Raw genomic sequence first — 17,702 nt, forward strand, 5'->3', positions numbered from 1 at the left:
CTTACCTCCAATGACTAGGCCTCAGAGACAAAACATTCTTGTAGTAGCATTAAAAAATGCAAAAATGATTACAATTTGTTGAAATTGTATCACTCAGAAAACATGCAGATATCAAAATAATGGGTTCTACATTTTGATTTTTTGGTATGAGAATAAACCCCCGCAACAATTATGATGCACACCTATCAGGTTGTTGGCAGGCAGTACAGCCCTATCTGTGGATGTAAGCCCTATAGAAAATTTGTAAATAAATAGAGCACTAACTAAACTGTGTTGTAAATATGATCCAGTACTGAGTCTGGCTTGTTCTGCCCCCACATAATGTCATTGGACTGGATGTACCTCTGGTTTCCCTGGACTCTCCCTCTCCTTTAAATCTTTAGACTTTCTTCTCTCTAGTGCTCAATGGTACTAATTTTGGTGATTTGAAATGATGAGATTTTCAAGGGTGTCTATGAAAACAGATTTAGCCTCCTCAAAAACAGCACGGAGTTAGCATTGTGTTTCCTTGACTGTGGCAAGTCTTCCTGACTTAATTTCCTTTTTAGAGGTAGCATGATCATTATGAGACTGTTTGGGAAAATTACTCATTTCCTAGCATTCTCTTGATTATTAAGCAGTGAAACACAGTTAACAATGCAAGGGAGAGGCTGGGGGTATGTAGGTGGGTGGGCATAGGTTGCATACTTGGTAGAATAGTGTTGATCTAGAATAATGTATAATGTTGACCTAGAAAAACAGAGGATCAGTTCTGTCTGGAAATGCCTCCCTTTGTTCTAGAAGGCCACTTTCTGATTTCTGATCTGTTATGACTATTTGTGGTTAATAAATGAAGGAAATGTTTTTCCAAGCACCCTTTTATGCGGAGTTTCTTTCAGTGGTTCAGGGTTAAACTTTCCCATTTTAAAGAGATGCTAGAGGAGCACCAAAGCAAAACTTAAATCTTATTTAGTGCACTTTTATCCTGCCCTTCCTCCAAGGAGCTCAGGGTGGCATGCATCATTCTCTTCTCCATTGTGGTGTAGTAATAATTAGTGTTGGACTAGAATATGAAATCCAGGTTGAAATCCCTCTTCTGCCATGGAAGCTTGCTGGATGATCTTAGGCCAGTCATTGTCTCAGGGCCAAACTGAAAATTATGGCAGTCCATTGCCACCAATGAAATCTGAGAGACATCCTGATCCCACAGTGCTTCAGGAACAGGCAATCCTCCCCCTTGCATTTTCAGATACCAAAACAGCCCCTCACACAGCATTTTTCAAATGGCTGAATTTGTTTGTAAAACAGCATCAGCAGCCATGGGTAGGAACCTGTAGCTACCATAAAATTTAGTTGGGTCCTCAGCAGGAGAGGCAAATGATATAAACCACTTTGGGTCCCTGTTAGGGAGAAAGATGAGGTATAAATGAAGTAAATAGAATTTAACTTTGCAACACCCCTGTGAGGTTGTAGGCAGTGTTGGCCCTAGGGTTCATGGTGCTCCAGGCAGCCTCACCACTCCTGCCCCCTTCCACAGTGCTCCTCCACCCCCCTCTCCGTGGTACCTCCTCCTCCCTCCCTTCCTCACAATTTCAATGCCTGAGAAGGGGCGGTGAAGCGCTGCACTCCCTGGGCTCTTTAAAAGCCAACCCCCACTGATCAGCTGATCGGCAAGTAAAACAGTGCCAGAGGCTTGTGGCTCCTATGCTGGCCCTCCAGCACGATCCCTATTAGCGTGGGGTTGAGAGGGCAGTAGTAGTGGGAAGGATGAGCGAGCCACTGAAAGAGCAGCTGTCACTGCTGCCTCCCCCCCCTTCTTTCCTGGATTGTGGGAAAAGGAAGGGGAGGAGGAGGAGGAGGCAGTGGCGGTGGCCACTCATTCAGTGGCTCGCTTGTCCTTTCTGCCACTGCTGCCCCCTCAACCCCACACTGATCAGGCATTGAAATTGTGAGGAAGGGAGGGAGGAGATGGCTGGTGAGGCAAACAGGGATTTGCCAAGTGGGGGGGAGGGCTGAATTTGGTGCCCCTGCCCTTCCAATGCCCTGGTTGGAGGTGAGGCCAAAACAGAGACTGATAGGCATGGCAGAAAAATGAACTCGCTAAACTAGTGCTTCCAAGTTTCCATTTAAGTGGTAATATCAATATGTAGGCTTGAATTTCCAAAGCCATTCTAGCAACTGATAAGGGCCATGAAAAGCAGCTCTTAAATTAACAGTACAGAATAAGCAATCAGCATTTTGGTTGTAGCCCATAATTAAAATATGGAGGGGAAAACCCGACTAATTTTGTGCACTTGTTCTTAGATGCATCCTTCTCCAGTATTACGGGACAGCACTGAATGTGGATTCAGTGTTAATATTTTAATTTTTTTCTTTAACATTTTATGTTGCCTTTCCCCTCAACATGTGGTAATAGTATGAACAAAGAGTTCTGGATTTGGGATTTAAGCCATTTTAACCCAAATGCTTCAGACAGCCCTAAGCCAACAATTTGTACTTAACTAGTTATTGGAGTAGCATCACTTGATGCACTTCCCTGGGGGTAAAGGTTCTTCATCTTTTTGGAGTACTGTGTGAAAAGACAAGCAGCTCACCTGCAAATAATGAACAGATTGCAATATGGTAGTGATGGGTTTGCATATCTCACTGCAGAGATAGTGATAAGGTCCAATCTGTACCTGCAGCTCAGTAGAGCCAGATCATCAATTTGGAGCTCATGCATCATATTTTCAAAGGTCTTTAATCAAAACGTTTGTACAGGCACATGGCATACAAGAAGTGCTAATCCTAGCATAGCCCTATTTCTTCCTCTGAAGCACTCTAAGTCATTTCACCTAAAGAAAATGTTTACCTACTTTGCTCTCCTATTTGTTTCTGGCAGCAGAGTAGGACTAAGGACCTCAGTCCCAGGGCATGTTACAAAAAGTTAATGCCTGTTTTAGCCTAGCTTTAGTTCATTGCCTTTTGTGCTCCTTCTTAACACACACACACCCCTTTTCTCTACCTGAAGGGTTCTCAAAGCAGTTTACTTTCCTTCCTCTGCTCCCAATGGTCAACTTGTGAGGTAGATGGGGGTGAGAGACTTCTGAGAGAATTGTGACTGACCCAAGATCACCCAGCATGCTTCATGTGGAGGAGTGGGGACTCAAATCCAGTTCCCCAGATTAGAGGCTGCCACTCTTAACCACTATACCAGGGGTGGCCAACGGTAGCTCTCCAGATGTTTTTGCCTACAACTCCCATCAGCCCCAGACAGCATGGCCAACATCTGGAGAGCTACCATTGGCCACCCCTGCACTACACCATGCTGGCTTTCCCTACCACTATTCTAGATATTTACACACACTGAAAAATGCACTTTCAATCCACTTTCGCAATCATGCAAGTGGATTGTGTGGTGTAATACAGTAAGATCCAGGAGCAAGGCATATTGAAAGTGCATTGTTCAGTGAGTGTGAAAGTGCAGGTGATTCAACAAATCATTTGTTGTCAGATGTCATGACAACTGGAGTTAGCTAAAGGCTTCATTCTTGATATGTTGTGTGAGTTGAGCAGGAAGGAGTGAAGAAGTCCAGCAATTAACCAGCGGCTGTGGTTTGTTTCTACTGGTTTACCCAGCAAAGAGATTGCACTAAGATATAGCATAAATATATTAAGCCATTTGAAATGAAGTTATTGTTCTCTAGAATGCCCTCAAAAAACTTCCATAATATGACATTTGTTGTGAGAAGCAGAATGTAAAAATCATGCAAAACAGATAAGAAAATGAAAGACATTTTAATTCAAGGTAAATGGATGGAAGGCCTGAGATTAGTGAATAGACAAAAGAATTTGATTTCAGTCATAGACATATAAAATTTTAAAACATTCAGGCTAAAAAATATCAAACTTGCTTACAGACATTTCATTTGACAGGGAGTCAAGAATGAAGTCAAGAATCAATGCAGAGCAAACTTGTTCAGTCTTTCAAGATTAAGGTGCGAGGTACATTACATAATACAAAGTCAGGAGAACAAAGAGAGGCACAAACTCCAAAAAGGGAGATACATAAAAGAGACAGTAAAGCTATTATTTACCTCCAAAATGCAACTGGATATTTTTTCTCATGCCAGAGAAACAAAGATATAATATTTTAATGAGTGTTTTCAAATATGCTAGAAGCAGGAAGTCCCAGATTAAGGTTTGTGTATTTATGGATTTGAAAATTCTATGGCTGCTAGTGCATCATTAGAGGTTAACTAAAAGCTTTATGACATAAAAAGCAAGGAAGAAGCTGAGCAGAAATTACATATTAGTCTGACAAAGGGAAAGCAACAGAATTGTTAGTAGGAAAGAAGAGTGTGAGAAAAGTAATCAAGTCTTTTACATGACAATACAGCAGCGATGTGACTTTCCTGGTTTTTTACCTGTTAAGGAAGGATCTTCAGTTCCATCTCCTGGTAACTGGCCATCCAGTTGAACACTGTAGGTAGAACTGCTCAAACTTTCTTCTTGTTCTTTGAGTGACATGGAATTTTTGTGAGGAGATTTGTTCACGTTGTCACTAACAGTTTGGCTGCAGTTCCTCTGTGGAATTTCTGGGTTGGATGGTTGATACACTTGGCTGGAAGGGCCCACTGGGTGATACAAAGGCTTCTCAGGTTTACTGTCCTCTTCTTCCTCATCATCGTCTATGACTACAAGTTCTGCATGTATAAGCCCATCATATCCACAGACAGTTTTATTCAGTTCTTCATCCTCCACATGCTGGTAACCCATGAAAATCATTGTAACAGGTTCACTATCATCCACATAACATGGCATAGCATGGACCACTGTGTAGCTAGAATCTTCATTACTTTGCGTTGTAGGGACAGACATTTCATTAGTGCTTGTGGCATTTCTGAATGTCACATCATGTTGATTCTCTCTTGTTTTCTGAGTTGGTTCAAAAGCATCTTGTATAATTTCTTTTGGGACATTATTAGGCACCATGTTGTTTGGGGGGCTAATTTGTACAAGTCTTTCTGTTTGTTGAGGGACTGGAGAATGAGAATTATTTTGGCTGCTCTTTGAAAGACTGCTGTCTTCCAGTTTTTGCTCTTTGGCGTTATTATAGAAGGGCTCATTACAATAGTAAAGTCTATTAGTCTTATTTTGACTAGTATCTTCACCATTTGGTCCCTGAGTTAACTTCTCCTGCTGGGGAGTTGTTGGTCTGCAGAACTGGTTTGCATACACAGGTTCATGATATTCGGTGGGAGACTTTGATTGTTTTTCAGTGGCTTGTCTTAAGAGGTCCTCTACCTCAACAGGTGCAAGATCATCTACTTCATTGTTTGTTATGCCTCCGTTGGTGCACACGGCATAGACTGACTTCCTGCCATCATCGTACACTTTCACTCCTGCACCTTTGAATTCTTCTGAAGGAAGAGGAATTGTAGATAAAACTGTGCTTTCCCCTGTCTTCATGTCTTTTTCAACTTTAATTTCCATTGCAAACAGTTCTGTTGGAAGAAACAGAGTCCCTTAAAAATGGGTTAAAGAGCTAAAGATATGGGGGGTGTTTTGTAGCAGAAACTCCTTTGCATATTAGGCCACACACCCCTGATGTAGCCAATCCTCCAGGAACTTACAGGGCTCTTAGTTCCTGCTACAAAAAAGCCCTGGTTGGTCTTAAGAACTAGTTACATGTGACAGCATGTAACTCTACTGTGTGGTAGAACGTAAGTCACATGGTCCAGGAACAAACTGAGCTGAGCAACACCTGAGGGGACTGCTACTGTCTCTGAAATGCTGAGCTGAGATTCAGCTGGCAACATTGTGGGAGGAATGTGAGCGGCAAGCCTATGTACACTGCTTCTGGGTTTGCCCAACCTGAGAAGCATTTTGATACTGCTAGCTTGCTTCTGGCTGCCATCCTCCAGGGCAGCCCATGCACTACTGCTAATGAATTCATATATTTATATGATTTGAAATGGTTGTGAGAATGGGTATAGGTTGAACTCTCCATTTGCTTCCTACTTTTCACTATTTTTAAATTGGAAGTACAGGTGCAGAAGGGGAAAGCTTCAACACTGATCCCATCTATCTCTTCTCCAGTTGAAATTACCCCACTCAGCTTCATATGCAGGTGTGGGAAGTCAAAATGGCCCTGGTGTAAGCAGTGCTAAGCAGAGCTACAGGGGCTTGATTCTGTTTGCTCCTGACTGCCAGTGGTACCCCAGGGAACTTTCCCTGTAGGTTAAATGGCCAGTCCACCCCTCTCCATATGAACTGAGTGCAGTCTGCATTCTAGCAATATCACTGTAATAAGACCTTCTTTTCCTTAGGATCCTACATTTGATATATTGTCCCAACCGCCTTTTATGTTGTAAAAACCACTGGTACTCATGTGCCATTTAAAACCTTTAGCTGAGTACGTATCAGGGTGTAAACAAAGGAAACTTTCCTGTTCACAAGTCTGTCATCTCCTTGCTCCTCCAGCTGCCTTCCCCAGCCCCTTAGAGCCCAGAGAGGGAGACATTTGATGGTCTTGAGGATGCCACTGTACTGGGACAGTCCCCTTGGCACACAACAGCATCTGAGTCTCTTGCTTTTTAAAGCCAGGAGCTGGATTAAAGTATGTATGTATAGCTGCTGTATTGCTGGCTTACCATTTCCCCAGCATTAAAAGGCCAGGTGAGTCTGTTGGATGAACAAGAATTCCAGGATATAAGCTTTTTGATAGTATCTGATGAAAGGAGCTTGGACTCTTGAAAGCTTATCTCCTGGAAATCTTGTTTGTCTTTAAGATACTACTGGACTTGAGTCTTGCTTCTCCAACTATTTATTTTCTAGGCCAATGTGACTAGTTTTTTTTTTTTTTTAATGTGACTATCTAGGTGGATCAGGGCAACTGGCTTTGAGAGGTGTCCTCCTGGGTGAACTGGCTTCCCATCTGACGAAGTGAATATTCTCCTTGAACACTCAACTAATTTGGTAGACTCAACTAATTTGGTAGACTTCAGACCATCAGTTATTCATAGTACTCAACAAGTCTAGAAATCTTTTAAATTTCATGGTAGAACTGTACCTTTTCGACTTTCTTCATCATCCACTGTTTTTAGATGTCCTGTTCTTTTAAACGTGGAAGGTCTAAAAGATTTTGGGAGGTCAGGTATGTTGGCATATATATAGTCAGCTGAATCTATGAAAAGAAACAGTAATTAATCCATACCTTTGTCTGCTGGAGATGTGCATAAATTTTAAAGCGTTATGTTTTGGTCAAACATACCTTCTCTAGCTTCTACTTTTTCCACCTTCACAGACTAGTAAGAAACAGAAAAAGCTGATGTTTATAGTTATAAAAAACTGATACAGAAAACAGACTACTGTCATCTTTTCAATGTTGGGCATAAAATAATTGATAACTATGAAGCTCAATGTTTTGCACTGTTCCTTGGAAATAAATCCCTCTGTATTAATTGGCATTTACTTCCAAGTACATGTGATAAGCTTTAAAATGTTTGGACCAAAATATATTAAAGCCATATCTAAAGTATAGAATGCTAATACCCAGATTATGAATACAAGTCTATTTTTCCATCAATGCAGGCCAACCCATATATAGTTTGTATCATTTTAGAAAGTTGCACAGACTCAGGCTGAATCTCTGGAGGAAAGTCCTCTCATAAATAGGCATTTAATTGTGGAGCAGTCACTATGAAACCTTTTGAGTTCTATGATGTTCAGGTTCAGCTCTATGAATCTGAAGTGCCATCAAGTCACAGCTGATTTATGGTGACCCTGTAGTATTTCCAATGCAAGAGACAAACAGGTTGTTTGCCATTGTCTGCCTCTGTGTAACAACCTTGGATTTTCTTGGTGGTCCCCCAACCAAGCAACAATCAGGGCTGACCCTAATTGGCTTCCAAGATCTGATGAAAGCTAGCTTGAGCTATCCAGGTCAGTGTCATATGAACATATATGAACATATGAAGCTGCCTTATACTGAATCAGACCCTCGGTCCATCAAAGTCAGTATTGTCTACTCAGACTGGCAGTGGCTCTCCAGGGTCTCAAGCTGAGGTATTTCACACCTAGACCCTTTTTAGTTGGAGATGCTGGGGATTGAACCTGGGACCTTCTGCTTTCCAAGCAGATGCTCTACCACTGAGCCACTGTTCCTCCTCAGGCTCAGTTTTAGACACAGTTACTTGAATGTAATGATTTAGTGCCAGAAAGTGTATTCAGAAATACTGAAAAAAATATTATTGAAGTGAAGTACTCCTTCTTCAAATATTTAGGGATGCCAGCCTCCAGGGATCCCCTGGAATTACACCTCATCTAAAGACTACAGAGCTCAGTTCCCCTAGAGAAAATGGATGCTCTGGATGGTGGGTTATATGGTATTATACCCCACTTAGGTCTTTAATCTCCTCAGACTCCATCCCCACATCTCCAGGAGTTTCCTAACATGGATCTGGGGGAACCTGGCAACCCTAACTATGATCCTCCCATTTTTATAGGGTTTTTTTGTGTGTAGGTATTTGGACTTAGTGAGGTCTGAAAAGAAACTGGCAAAACTGCCGTTCAGGAGCTTGAGTGTGTGTCAATGAGAATTCCTTGCTGCTATTGGTTGGGTGATAATTTCATCCTGCCTTCCAGCCAGATTGTCAGCTTAGATATTGTTCTGATTGTGAGACTGAGGGACACCAGCAGGAAGGGAGTTAATTAGCTACATATTGATTATGTCTGCAGGTTAAACAGGCCAATAACAGCAAATCCCTGAAGTCAATGGTACAAAAAATATAGCTCAGAATAAAACACACAGTGCAATCCTAAACAGAGTTATATAATGAATTTAGAAGGGTATAACTCTGTTTAGGATTGCACTAGGGCTCTCCTCCTGAAATTACTGTTGGTGTCAGTGTTACATTTTCACTGATCAGTGTCACCACCAGGGAAAGGGAAAAAAAGACCATTTTAAACACTGTAACATAGCACTATGTCAATGTTGATATGGATCCCCCCACATATATTAAGGCCAGGGCAAATGCTCCCATTGCCTTACCTTTCAAAAAGGGCCTACCATTTATTTCTACATGAATGCAAGCAAACTGGCAACCCCACCATAAGATTCCTTTGTGACTAACCTGTAGGGTACAAAAGGCCTGCTCTAGATAATAGTTACAGAATAGGTGATAACAGGGCTTTTTTGAGCAGAAATGCTGGCTTGGAACCAGGGGGTGTGGCCTAATATGCAAATGAATTCCTGCTGGGCTTTTTCTAACAACAAAAAAAGTCGTGGGTGAATGCAAAGGAAACAAATGTCTACCTTTCCCTTTCTGTTTGACTATTTAACCTTCTGTTACATGGCATATATGAAGGGCTGCTGCTGGGGCTGCATCTGCTTTGCATGTAGAAGGTCTGATCCTGGCTCTCCAGTTGAAAAAGGCTCAGGAGATATTTGAAAGATATCTGTAAATGGAGATCCACTGCTTGTCAGAGTAGATAATAATCCTGACCTTGACAGACTAGTGGTTTAACTTAGGCAAAAGGCACTTCATGAACTCAAAGATGGTGTTTCAAAAGATTTGCAATTCCAGAGTGTGAAGGCAATGGCTTGTATCTTAAGGATGGTTTCAACTGATAGGAGCTGAAGGAATGGGGAAATTTTTTTGCCATCCCCTCATCCTATCGACACTTCCATGTTGTTTGTGAAAGTCTGCCTGGGTCTGATCCCCCAAGAATAGGATTCCAGGAGCTCAGTGCATTGCTGTGAGAGGGGGCAAGTAGGAAAGTCCTGTTCCGTGAGTTTTGCACTGCTTTTGGTTTGTTGTATATGAGTCAGCATTCTTGAGAGGGCTCTTTGTCTGTGGTTTTCCCTGCCCAGTCATATCTCCCATCTCCCTATGAAAAATCAATGAGGCTGCTTGGAGCCGTAAGTACAGTGCAGTGTCCTCCCCACAGCAATTGCATAATGTTTCTACAGGCTTGTTTGACTTTCAGTGCATATGTTTGTTCAGGCTTTTGCTGAAGGGGGAATAAAATGTGGAGAATATTTTTCTTAGCTAAGGGAGGCAGGACACAGCTTTTTAAAAAAATATATGCCTTTTTTACTGTGCTTATGTACACAGTTGATGGCTAACACTGATTACAGTATTTTATGCTAAAATAACATTGCAATTCACAGCACCAAAGTGCAAAGTATAAATATAGTGAATGAAACATTCCAGCTTGGAATCACTGGGAGTTATAATATCCTTGATTATTTATTTGGTTCTGAGCAGCTTGACTATATTGAGGTTTAATCACTTTTAATTTCCACTGTATGTGCCAAGTTGGAGGTCTTATCCCAATTCCTAGCCTAATCCCTGCCTTCTCTTCAAGAGATCATTTTTACAAAGTGACATAAATGATATCCATAGCAGGGTTTGAAAATTAGACTCTGACCTTTATGATATCTTCTGCTGTCCTTTCAACTGATTTAAGCTTCTTTAGTATGGCCTTTTCTTTAGCTGAGATTGTCAGCTCTTCTTTCTCAAGATCCTCTATTTCTTTCTCAAGTCTGCAAATGTAAGATATTCAAAGGAAGAATGTTTAACAGTCCTACTAGGAATGAATGGAATGCAGAAGAGGTGCCACATTCATCCTGCAGTGGGTCTGATTTGAGCCCCATTTGGTTGGATGAGTGATCTTCAAAATGTGTGCTGGGCAATTTAAATTGAGTATTTCTGGAAGAGACAATGATTTGGAGCAGGCCTGTAAGTGAAAGGGCAAAAGAAAGGAATGAAATTGCAGAGAAATAAAACTAAACAGTCTATCTGCATTTAAGGTAACCCTACAAGGGTAAATTAAAAAAGCAATATTGTGATATTTGGGCTATGTGTAATAGATAAATGTATGTGGCAGGAGGCAGCAGCAGCATTATATGGTGAAGGGGAAAAATGTGTGCAAGCAGTATGTTTGCACAACAAATGTGCATTTTCCACTAGCTGTACTGAGAGATGCATTTCAGAGAACACTTCTCTCACACACATACATGGAATGGTACACCATTTTTTTTTTTAAAGTGGGAAGTAGCCCTGCTCTTGAATATTTTTTAAAACACTGTTATGTGCCTCTTATAGGGTTTGGAGCTTAAAGTGTACTAGTTAAGCCTCTTCTAAAGATTACGGAGAATGGCTTTTAATGTGAATTCAGAGTAAGGGGATTTAAGCAGGTGTTGCCATGTGCTCCCTGGTAACATGGCAGGGAAGTTATTTTGATGCCAATTCCTACCTCCAAATCTTTCCTTCTCACAGGATGTGGGAAGCCTGTGTCTACAGTTGCAGAGAGACCTGTGTAGATTATGAAAGCTCAGATACAGAGAAAGGTTACGATGGAACTTGCTGTTTAAAATGATGGTTGAAGAGGACATAGAAAGTAACTATTTTGAAGTCAACACTTGCCACATTCTGCAGAGCAAAGCAAATCCTATTTTTTAAAAAGAATTTCAGAAAAGGGGCCCTAGGCAGAGCTGCATTTGTGTAATGGAAATTTCTCACCATGCCTGTCCCCTGAAGTTTAATGTGCTCTCTGAAATGCATCTCTTGGACCCTTGGGAACAACATGAGGACCTTCACTGTACAAGGGGATCAGCAGAAATGCCTCTTGCATGAATGAAACGAAGTTTAGAATCCAACCTGCTCAAAAGTTTACATATCTGCTAACCTAAAATCTCTTTAAAAGAGTGGCCTTCATAAATAGTCACAAAGGAGATCTCTAATACATTGCAACATTTCAGGAGATGTCACTTCCTTGGCGTTATCACTGTCACCTGAATGTCAGAAGTTTTTTTTTTAAAAAGTCAATATCTCACTGTTCCAAGTGGTGACATTTTAAATGTCAAAGGCTTCACTTTCTGCTATTTGGATTTAGAAAGCATGATGAAATCCCAGCCAGCTAGAGGGCATTCAGAACTTGATCTTAATAATATTGTTTTTTTAAAAGCAAGCAAACCTACAACTCATCTGTAATTATTCAAACAGCAGAATACCAATAGATAGCTTAGAGGCATTAATCTCCCTGTTCAGAATAGAAAATTTGATCTACACACAAAGCTTTTAATAGTAGAAGGGTAAAATTAAGAATATGAGCAGTACCTGAGGATATTTTGTTCCAGCTCATTCATCCGTTGTTGATCCTCTCGGTTCTGGTTTTGCATTTCCTCTAGCTCTTTTGCAGTGAGAGTGTTTAATCCATCCCAGAGCCATTTCTCACGTAGGGCCTTTTTCTATGCATAAATATTTTAAAAATTTCCCATTAGGAATTTGATTTATCTGCCATACATTTATCTGCCTTTATTAGACCTGTACTAGCTGTATCCTAGTCTTACACCAACTTGCAGGCTCTGCACTATTGTGCAGATTGATTATGCTTTCTGCAAGTCTAAAGGAGTCCATTCTAAATCATCTTGATTGAAAGCATTTTGGCATTTATGGCTTACGAACAAATTTTAGACAGCCTTTATTTTTCCTTCCCCTTCTAGTAGTAGAAGCTGTTGACACCGACATAAAGATACCAGCCTCCAGGTGGTGGCTGGAGATCTCCTGGAAACTGCAACTAATCTCCAGGTGACAGGCCATTTTCACCTGGAGAAAATGGCCACTTTGGAAGGTGGACTCTGTGACATTACATTAAAGTCCCTCCCTTCTCCTCCAAGCTCTGCCCTCCTCAGGCTCCACCCCCCCCCCAATCTCCAGTTATTTCCCAACCCAAAGCTGGCAACCCTAAATAGACACCATCTTAATGGCATGTCTCTGTGGGAATTTCTCCCAGTTCAGTGTCACACCAGGGATTCAAGTGTCTGGGAAAAAAGGAGGTTGGATATATTGTAAGACAAACCTCAGAACATTCATCATATTGTAGCATAGCCAATAGCGGCACCATGGCCCTTTTCTCTTAAGCAGTAACTGGGAAGATTCTGGGTGGTTCACCTTAGAGCTTCAAGGGATTTGGTCCTTTGAGTAAATACAGCCAAGCAGGGCTTTATTTTTTTTTTTTTGTAGAAAAGGCCCAGCAGGAACCTTTTTGCATATTAGGCCACACCCCCTGATATCACCATTGCTTCATATAGGGCTTTTTTTGTAGAAACTCATTTATATATTAGGTCACACCCCTGATGCCAAGCCAGCTGGAATTGCATTCCGGTGAGTTCCTGCTAAAAAAAAGCCCTGCAGCCAAGGAACTGGAAAGTCTGACTTAGGATGTGAGTAGTATTCAGTTATTGAAGATAGTGGAACTGTAGTACATATTACAATACTAACTTTTACAACCTTTAATCTAGATACTGAAGCATTCCTTTCTTTCATATCTTGTGGTCTGTAAATAGTTCAGTTTAGTATCTGAATTGCTGTGGTTCTATCCCACACAGTAGAAAATACCAAGATAATTGTAACACCTACTTTTCCCTTAATATACACCCCCCCCACCTCCGGGTATTGCTTGGAAAGTGGTTTTTAGACTCTTAGGGAACCAATATGTCATAAGGTTAAGGAACCACAAAAATCTCCCTCAGGAGAACATGAAAAATGCCATGTTCAGCATGTAGATACTCTTTTTAAAATCTCTTTTTCTTTGACAGTTGGTAAAACAATCCTGGAGGAGAATTATTTATTACATTGTTTTAAATAGTTTTACATGATATGTACTTGACTGCTTTATTAGTGTAATGATAATTAAATCTGAGTAGTTGCTTTAGCATGGATATTTGTTGTATACTTCTGATTTTATAATAATAAAAGGGAGAAAATTTAGTCAAGTCCAGTTGCATGTTTCTTTCTCTGCTGGCACGTGGACACAGGGCAACCATGGGCTTCTTCCATCACAAGTATGTTCCCCTCCCTCACATTTTGGTTCTATTCTCTTCCCTTTCCCTTATGGTTGTGGGCTCCTTTCTTCCCCATCAAGTCTCCCTTTCCCACTTGCAATGATGCTACAAGGACCAGGGAATGCCTTTCCTTTTAGCTGCATTAGCAATGGTGGATAGAGGCTAAAAAGTATAGGAAACAATTATTGCAGTGCTGTAGCAGCCATTAGAAAAAGAAAGTTCTGATTGAGCAGTTCCAATCAGTGGTCAGCCCACAGGTGCCCAACCATGTCAATCCCTGAGATATACTGTGATATGCACCTATACCTTTGAAGGAGGTGCACAGCCCTCTTCCCCGCTAGGGTTGCCAGATGGTTTCAACACAATTACTGGGCACACTTGATACAAAAACCTGTTAACCATGCAGGGACCAGGTGGCTTCTCAAGGTGGCCCACCATGTAGGAAGCAGAGAAAGAGGCAAGCCCCAAAGAGTCACTGCCGCTCTGTGCAGTTTTTGCTGCATCAACGCTGGTGGGCAGATTCCCCCACTTAGATGGGGCAGTTTAGTGATTCTGGGTCCCTGGACAAAAAGCCAAGGATGCCCTCTCTTCTGCCATTCCCACCAAAGTCAATGATTTTAATCTAGTTCATAGGGTTATTGTGAGGATTCAAAGGATTAAAGGAGAACATTAGCCACTCTATGTCCTCATTAGCACAAAACTGATGTAGAAAGAAGTAAATAAATATTTACACTATTAAGACACATGCACCAAAGCAACCTCCCCTCAATCCCTCTCTCATTGCTTCTGCAGTCAGGGTGGTAGTGGCTTCAGGGAAAAAGCTGCTGTTGCTGATTGCCAAGGGAATGAAGAAGGCAGGGAGAAGAATGGTAAAATCTATTTCTCAGGGGCAAAAATGTCCTCTGAAGTAAATTTTTGCACTGATTTTGGAACAGTGACAATTCCTCTCTGCCTGTCCAGACAGCAAGGAATGTCACCACAATTGGGCTGATGGTTATAGGGTATGATAGGAATTTAAATTCTTCATCATGTCCTCTTCCAGCACTTGCCGAGATTGTAACCACCACATTCTTTGTTCCAGCTGCCTTGACAGTGAGTGAGAGGCTGTCTGCTTTTTCCCAGGTGGGAGCTTGGAAGAGACAGCCAATTGTGGGGGTGGGGGGGCGGGGATGTTGTGGGGTGGTCAGGACAGGCATAGCAGCTTTCCAAGTGAAAAGGGGAAAGAAGAAAACACAGTGGAAATTTATGAGCAAATATTAACTCCCATCTTGCAGTTCAAGGGAGAGCCAGAAAACTAGTCCTTCTCAACATATGTACAATAAAACTTTTAGGGTTGGGGGAGAACCACTCTGTTGATTGAGGAAGGGGACCTTCATTTTCTCTTCCTCCCAGGTGGGGAATGATGAACCAACTGCAGTCCGCCTCCCCCCAGCAAAGCCCTATGGTTTGATTTCTTTTTTTTTTTTTTTTAAAAATCTTTATTTTCTTACTTGCTTTCTGTTGTAACCTTGAGCTCCCCCACCCCATCCTTTGGAATTGTCTGCTTTAAGGAGCTCTTAATTAGGGAACACCAGATATTTATATGTCCATTTTTTTCATCAATTTATCACCTAGATACAAAACACAAATACTGGACTGTCTGGTTCAAACTAGCAACAATATTCCACTCTGTGCCTGCAAATCTCTTTCCCCTTACTAAGTCAATTATTTTATAGCCGTTCTTGTTGCAATCAATAAACTAGGTGCTAAAAGCTCTTGTATGTCTGTCTGAGAAATGGCTATGTGAACAATTTTCAAGGAAGCTGGATCCTGGATGTGACTGTTTCTTTATTCGTAAGTAACCTCTGGACAAAGTCTTTTGTGGATAATTCATTGGAATACATGCCCTAGCAAAAGGATCAGGTTTTTTTCCTTGAAAAAAACATCTTCCACGAGTATGATCATGAGAAGGTTCCCACCCTTACAGCTACAACTCAAAATATCTGACTACCATACTATATTAGCAATATTTCTCACAAATATTTCTAGATAGGGTTGCCAATCCCCAGGTGGGGGCAGGGGATCCTTCATTTTGGAGACCCTTCTCCTGCTTCAGTGTCATCCTAGATCCCCACCAGTCCAGCTTCCACCCAGGTCATGGGACCGAGACAGTACTGGTTGCTCTAGTGGATGAACTCCAGCGACACTGGATCAAGGCGGCTCGGTGGTGCTGATGTTGTTAGACCTATCGGCTGTGTTTGATATGGTCGACCATCGGTTGCTGTCCCAACGCCTCACTGATGCAGGGATTCAGGGATTGGCCTTACAATGGCTTTCCTGGAGGCTCAGGGACAAAGGGTGGTGATTGGGGGAGAGTCATCCCAGAGGCATGTGCTTAATTGTGGTGTGCCACAGGGGGCAGTGCTCTCCCCAATGTTGTTCAACATCTTTATGCGCCCCCTTGTCCAGATAGCCCGGAGGTATGGGCTGGGTTGCCATCAGTATGCTGATGACACCCAGCTCTATTTACTGATGGATGGCTGGTCTGACTGTGTCCCAGAAAATCTGGACCTGGCGCTGCAAGCCGTGGCTGGACAGCTTAGGCTGAGCTGACTGAAGCTAAATCCGACGAAGACAGAGGTCCTCTGCCTGAGTTGTGGCAGTCTGGGCAGGGGAATCCACTTACCAGCTTTTGATGGTGAGCCACTGACAATGGCACACAAGGTCAGAAGCTTGGGGGTGCTGCTGGAGCCTGCCTTGACAATAGAGGCCCAGATAGCAGCCACTGCTAAATCTGCATTTTTTTCATCTTAGGTGGGTGAGGCAGCTGGCCCCCTTCCATGAGCATGACAACTTGGCAACTGTGATCCATGCAATGGTCACCTCGAGGTTGGACTACTGTAATGCCCTCTACTTGGGGCTGCCCTTGTCTTGAACCCAGAAACTCCAGCTAGTGCAGAACGCGGCAGGCAGGCTGCTATTGGATTTCAGGTGGATTTGTGGGTATCTAGGGCTCGAGGGGGGGGGGAGAGGCTATTTTTTGAGGTAGAGGCACCAACATTTCAGCATAGCATCCAGTGCCTCTCCCCAAAATACCTTCCAAATTTCAAAACGATTGGATCAGGGGATCCAATTCTATCAGACCCAAAAGAAGGTGCTCCTATCCTTCATTATTCCAATGGGAGGGAAGGCATTTAAAAAGTGGGCAGTCCCTTTAAATGTGATGGCCAGAACTCCCTTTGGAGTTCAGTCATGCTTGTCACAATCTTGCTCCTGGTTCCACCCCCAATGTCTCCTGGCTCCATCCCCAAAGTCCCCTGGCTCCACTCCCAAAGTCTCCAGATATTTCTTGAATTGGACTTCACAACCCTATTGGTTCTGGTTCTCCATGCACTTTTGCTTTTCATGTGTTAAAAAGTACCATTTTATCATGGGACAATATTCTAGCAAGTCATGGGGAAGCTGTAGGTAAAACACACCAAAGTGGGAGGATAAGACAACTACTACAATTAAAACAAAAGTGCACCGTGGAAACTATAATGCCAATCTGGAGCCACCTTCTTTGGTTACCAATTTATTTCTGGGCCTAATTCAAAGCGCTGATGTTACCCTTAAGAACCTAAACAGTTGCGGAACAAGGTATTTGAAGGGCCACAATATAACCTTCTTGTGTTTTGAAATCAGTATTCCACATGCTTAAAATAGCTGACATTATGTGCAATCCACATAAAATGCTCTTTCTTCTGTAGAAGGAGATCCCAGGACATTCTTTTTTTTTTTTTAAACAGCAGGCCCCTTACGTTTGTTGAATGAATTGTTTTGTTAGGGAAAATGGAACAACAGGTTAAACCTGGTTCTGTCAAATCACATCTCAATCCAAACTGGGGTCTTGCATATTGGCTATTTTAAA

General features: G+C 42.1%; 1 protein-coding gene across 1 annotated transcript in view; it reads right to left on the bottom strand.

The window, feature by feature from the left end:
- The window catches only part of PALMD (palmdelphin), a 35,682-nt gene that overhangs the window by 436 nt on the left and 17,544 nt on the right, over nucleotides 1-17,702 (bottom strand). The window contains exons 3-7 of the mRNA XM_060232204.1: nucleotides 12,087-12,217; nucleotides 10,396-10,510; nucleotides 7,235-7,268; nucleotides 7,034-7,147; nucleotides 4,386-5,465 (exon numbers count right to left, since the gene is read on the bottom strand). Of these exons, the coding sequence (XP_060088187.1) occupies nucleotides 4,386-5,465; nucleotides 7,034-7,147; nucleotides 7,235-7,268; nucleotides 10,396-10,510; nucleotides 12,087-12,217 (1,474 nt within the window). The remainder of the gene's footprint in view (nucleotides 1-4,385; nucleotides 5,466-7,033; nucleotides 7,148-7,234; nucleotides 7,269-10,395; nucleotides 10,511-12,086; nucleotides 12,218-17,702) is intronic.

This window comes from Heteronotia binoei, chromosome 2 (genome assembly GCF_032191835.1).
Source record: "Heteronotia binoei isolate CCM8104 ecotype False Entrance Well chromosome 2, APGP_CSIRO_Hbin_v1, whole genome shotgun sequence".
NCBI classification, from domain to species: domain Eukaryota; kingdom Metazoa; phylum Chordata; class Lepidosauria; order Squamata; family Gekkonidae; genus Heteronotia; species Heteronotia binoei.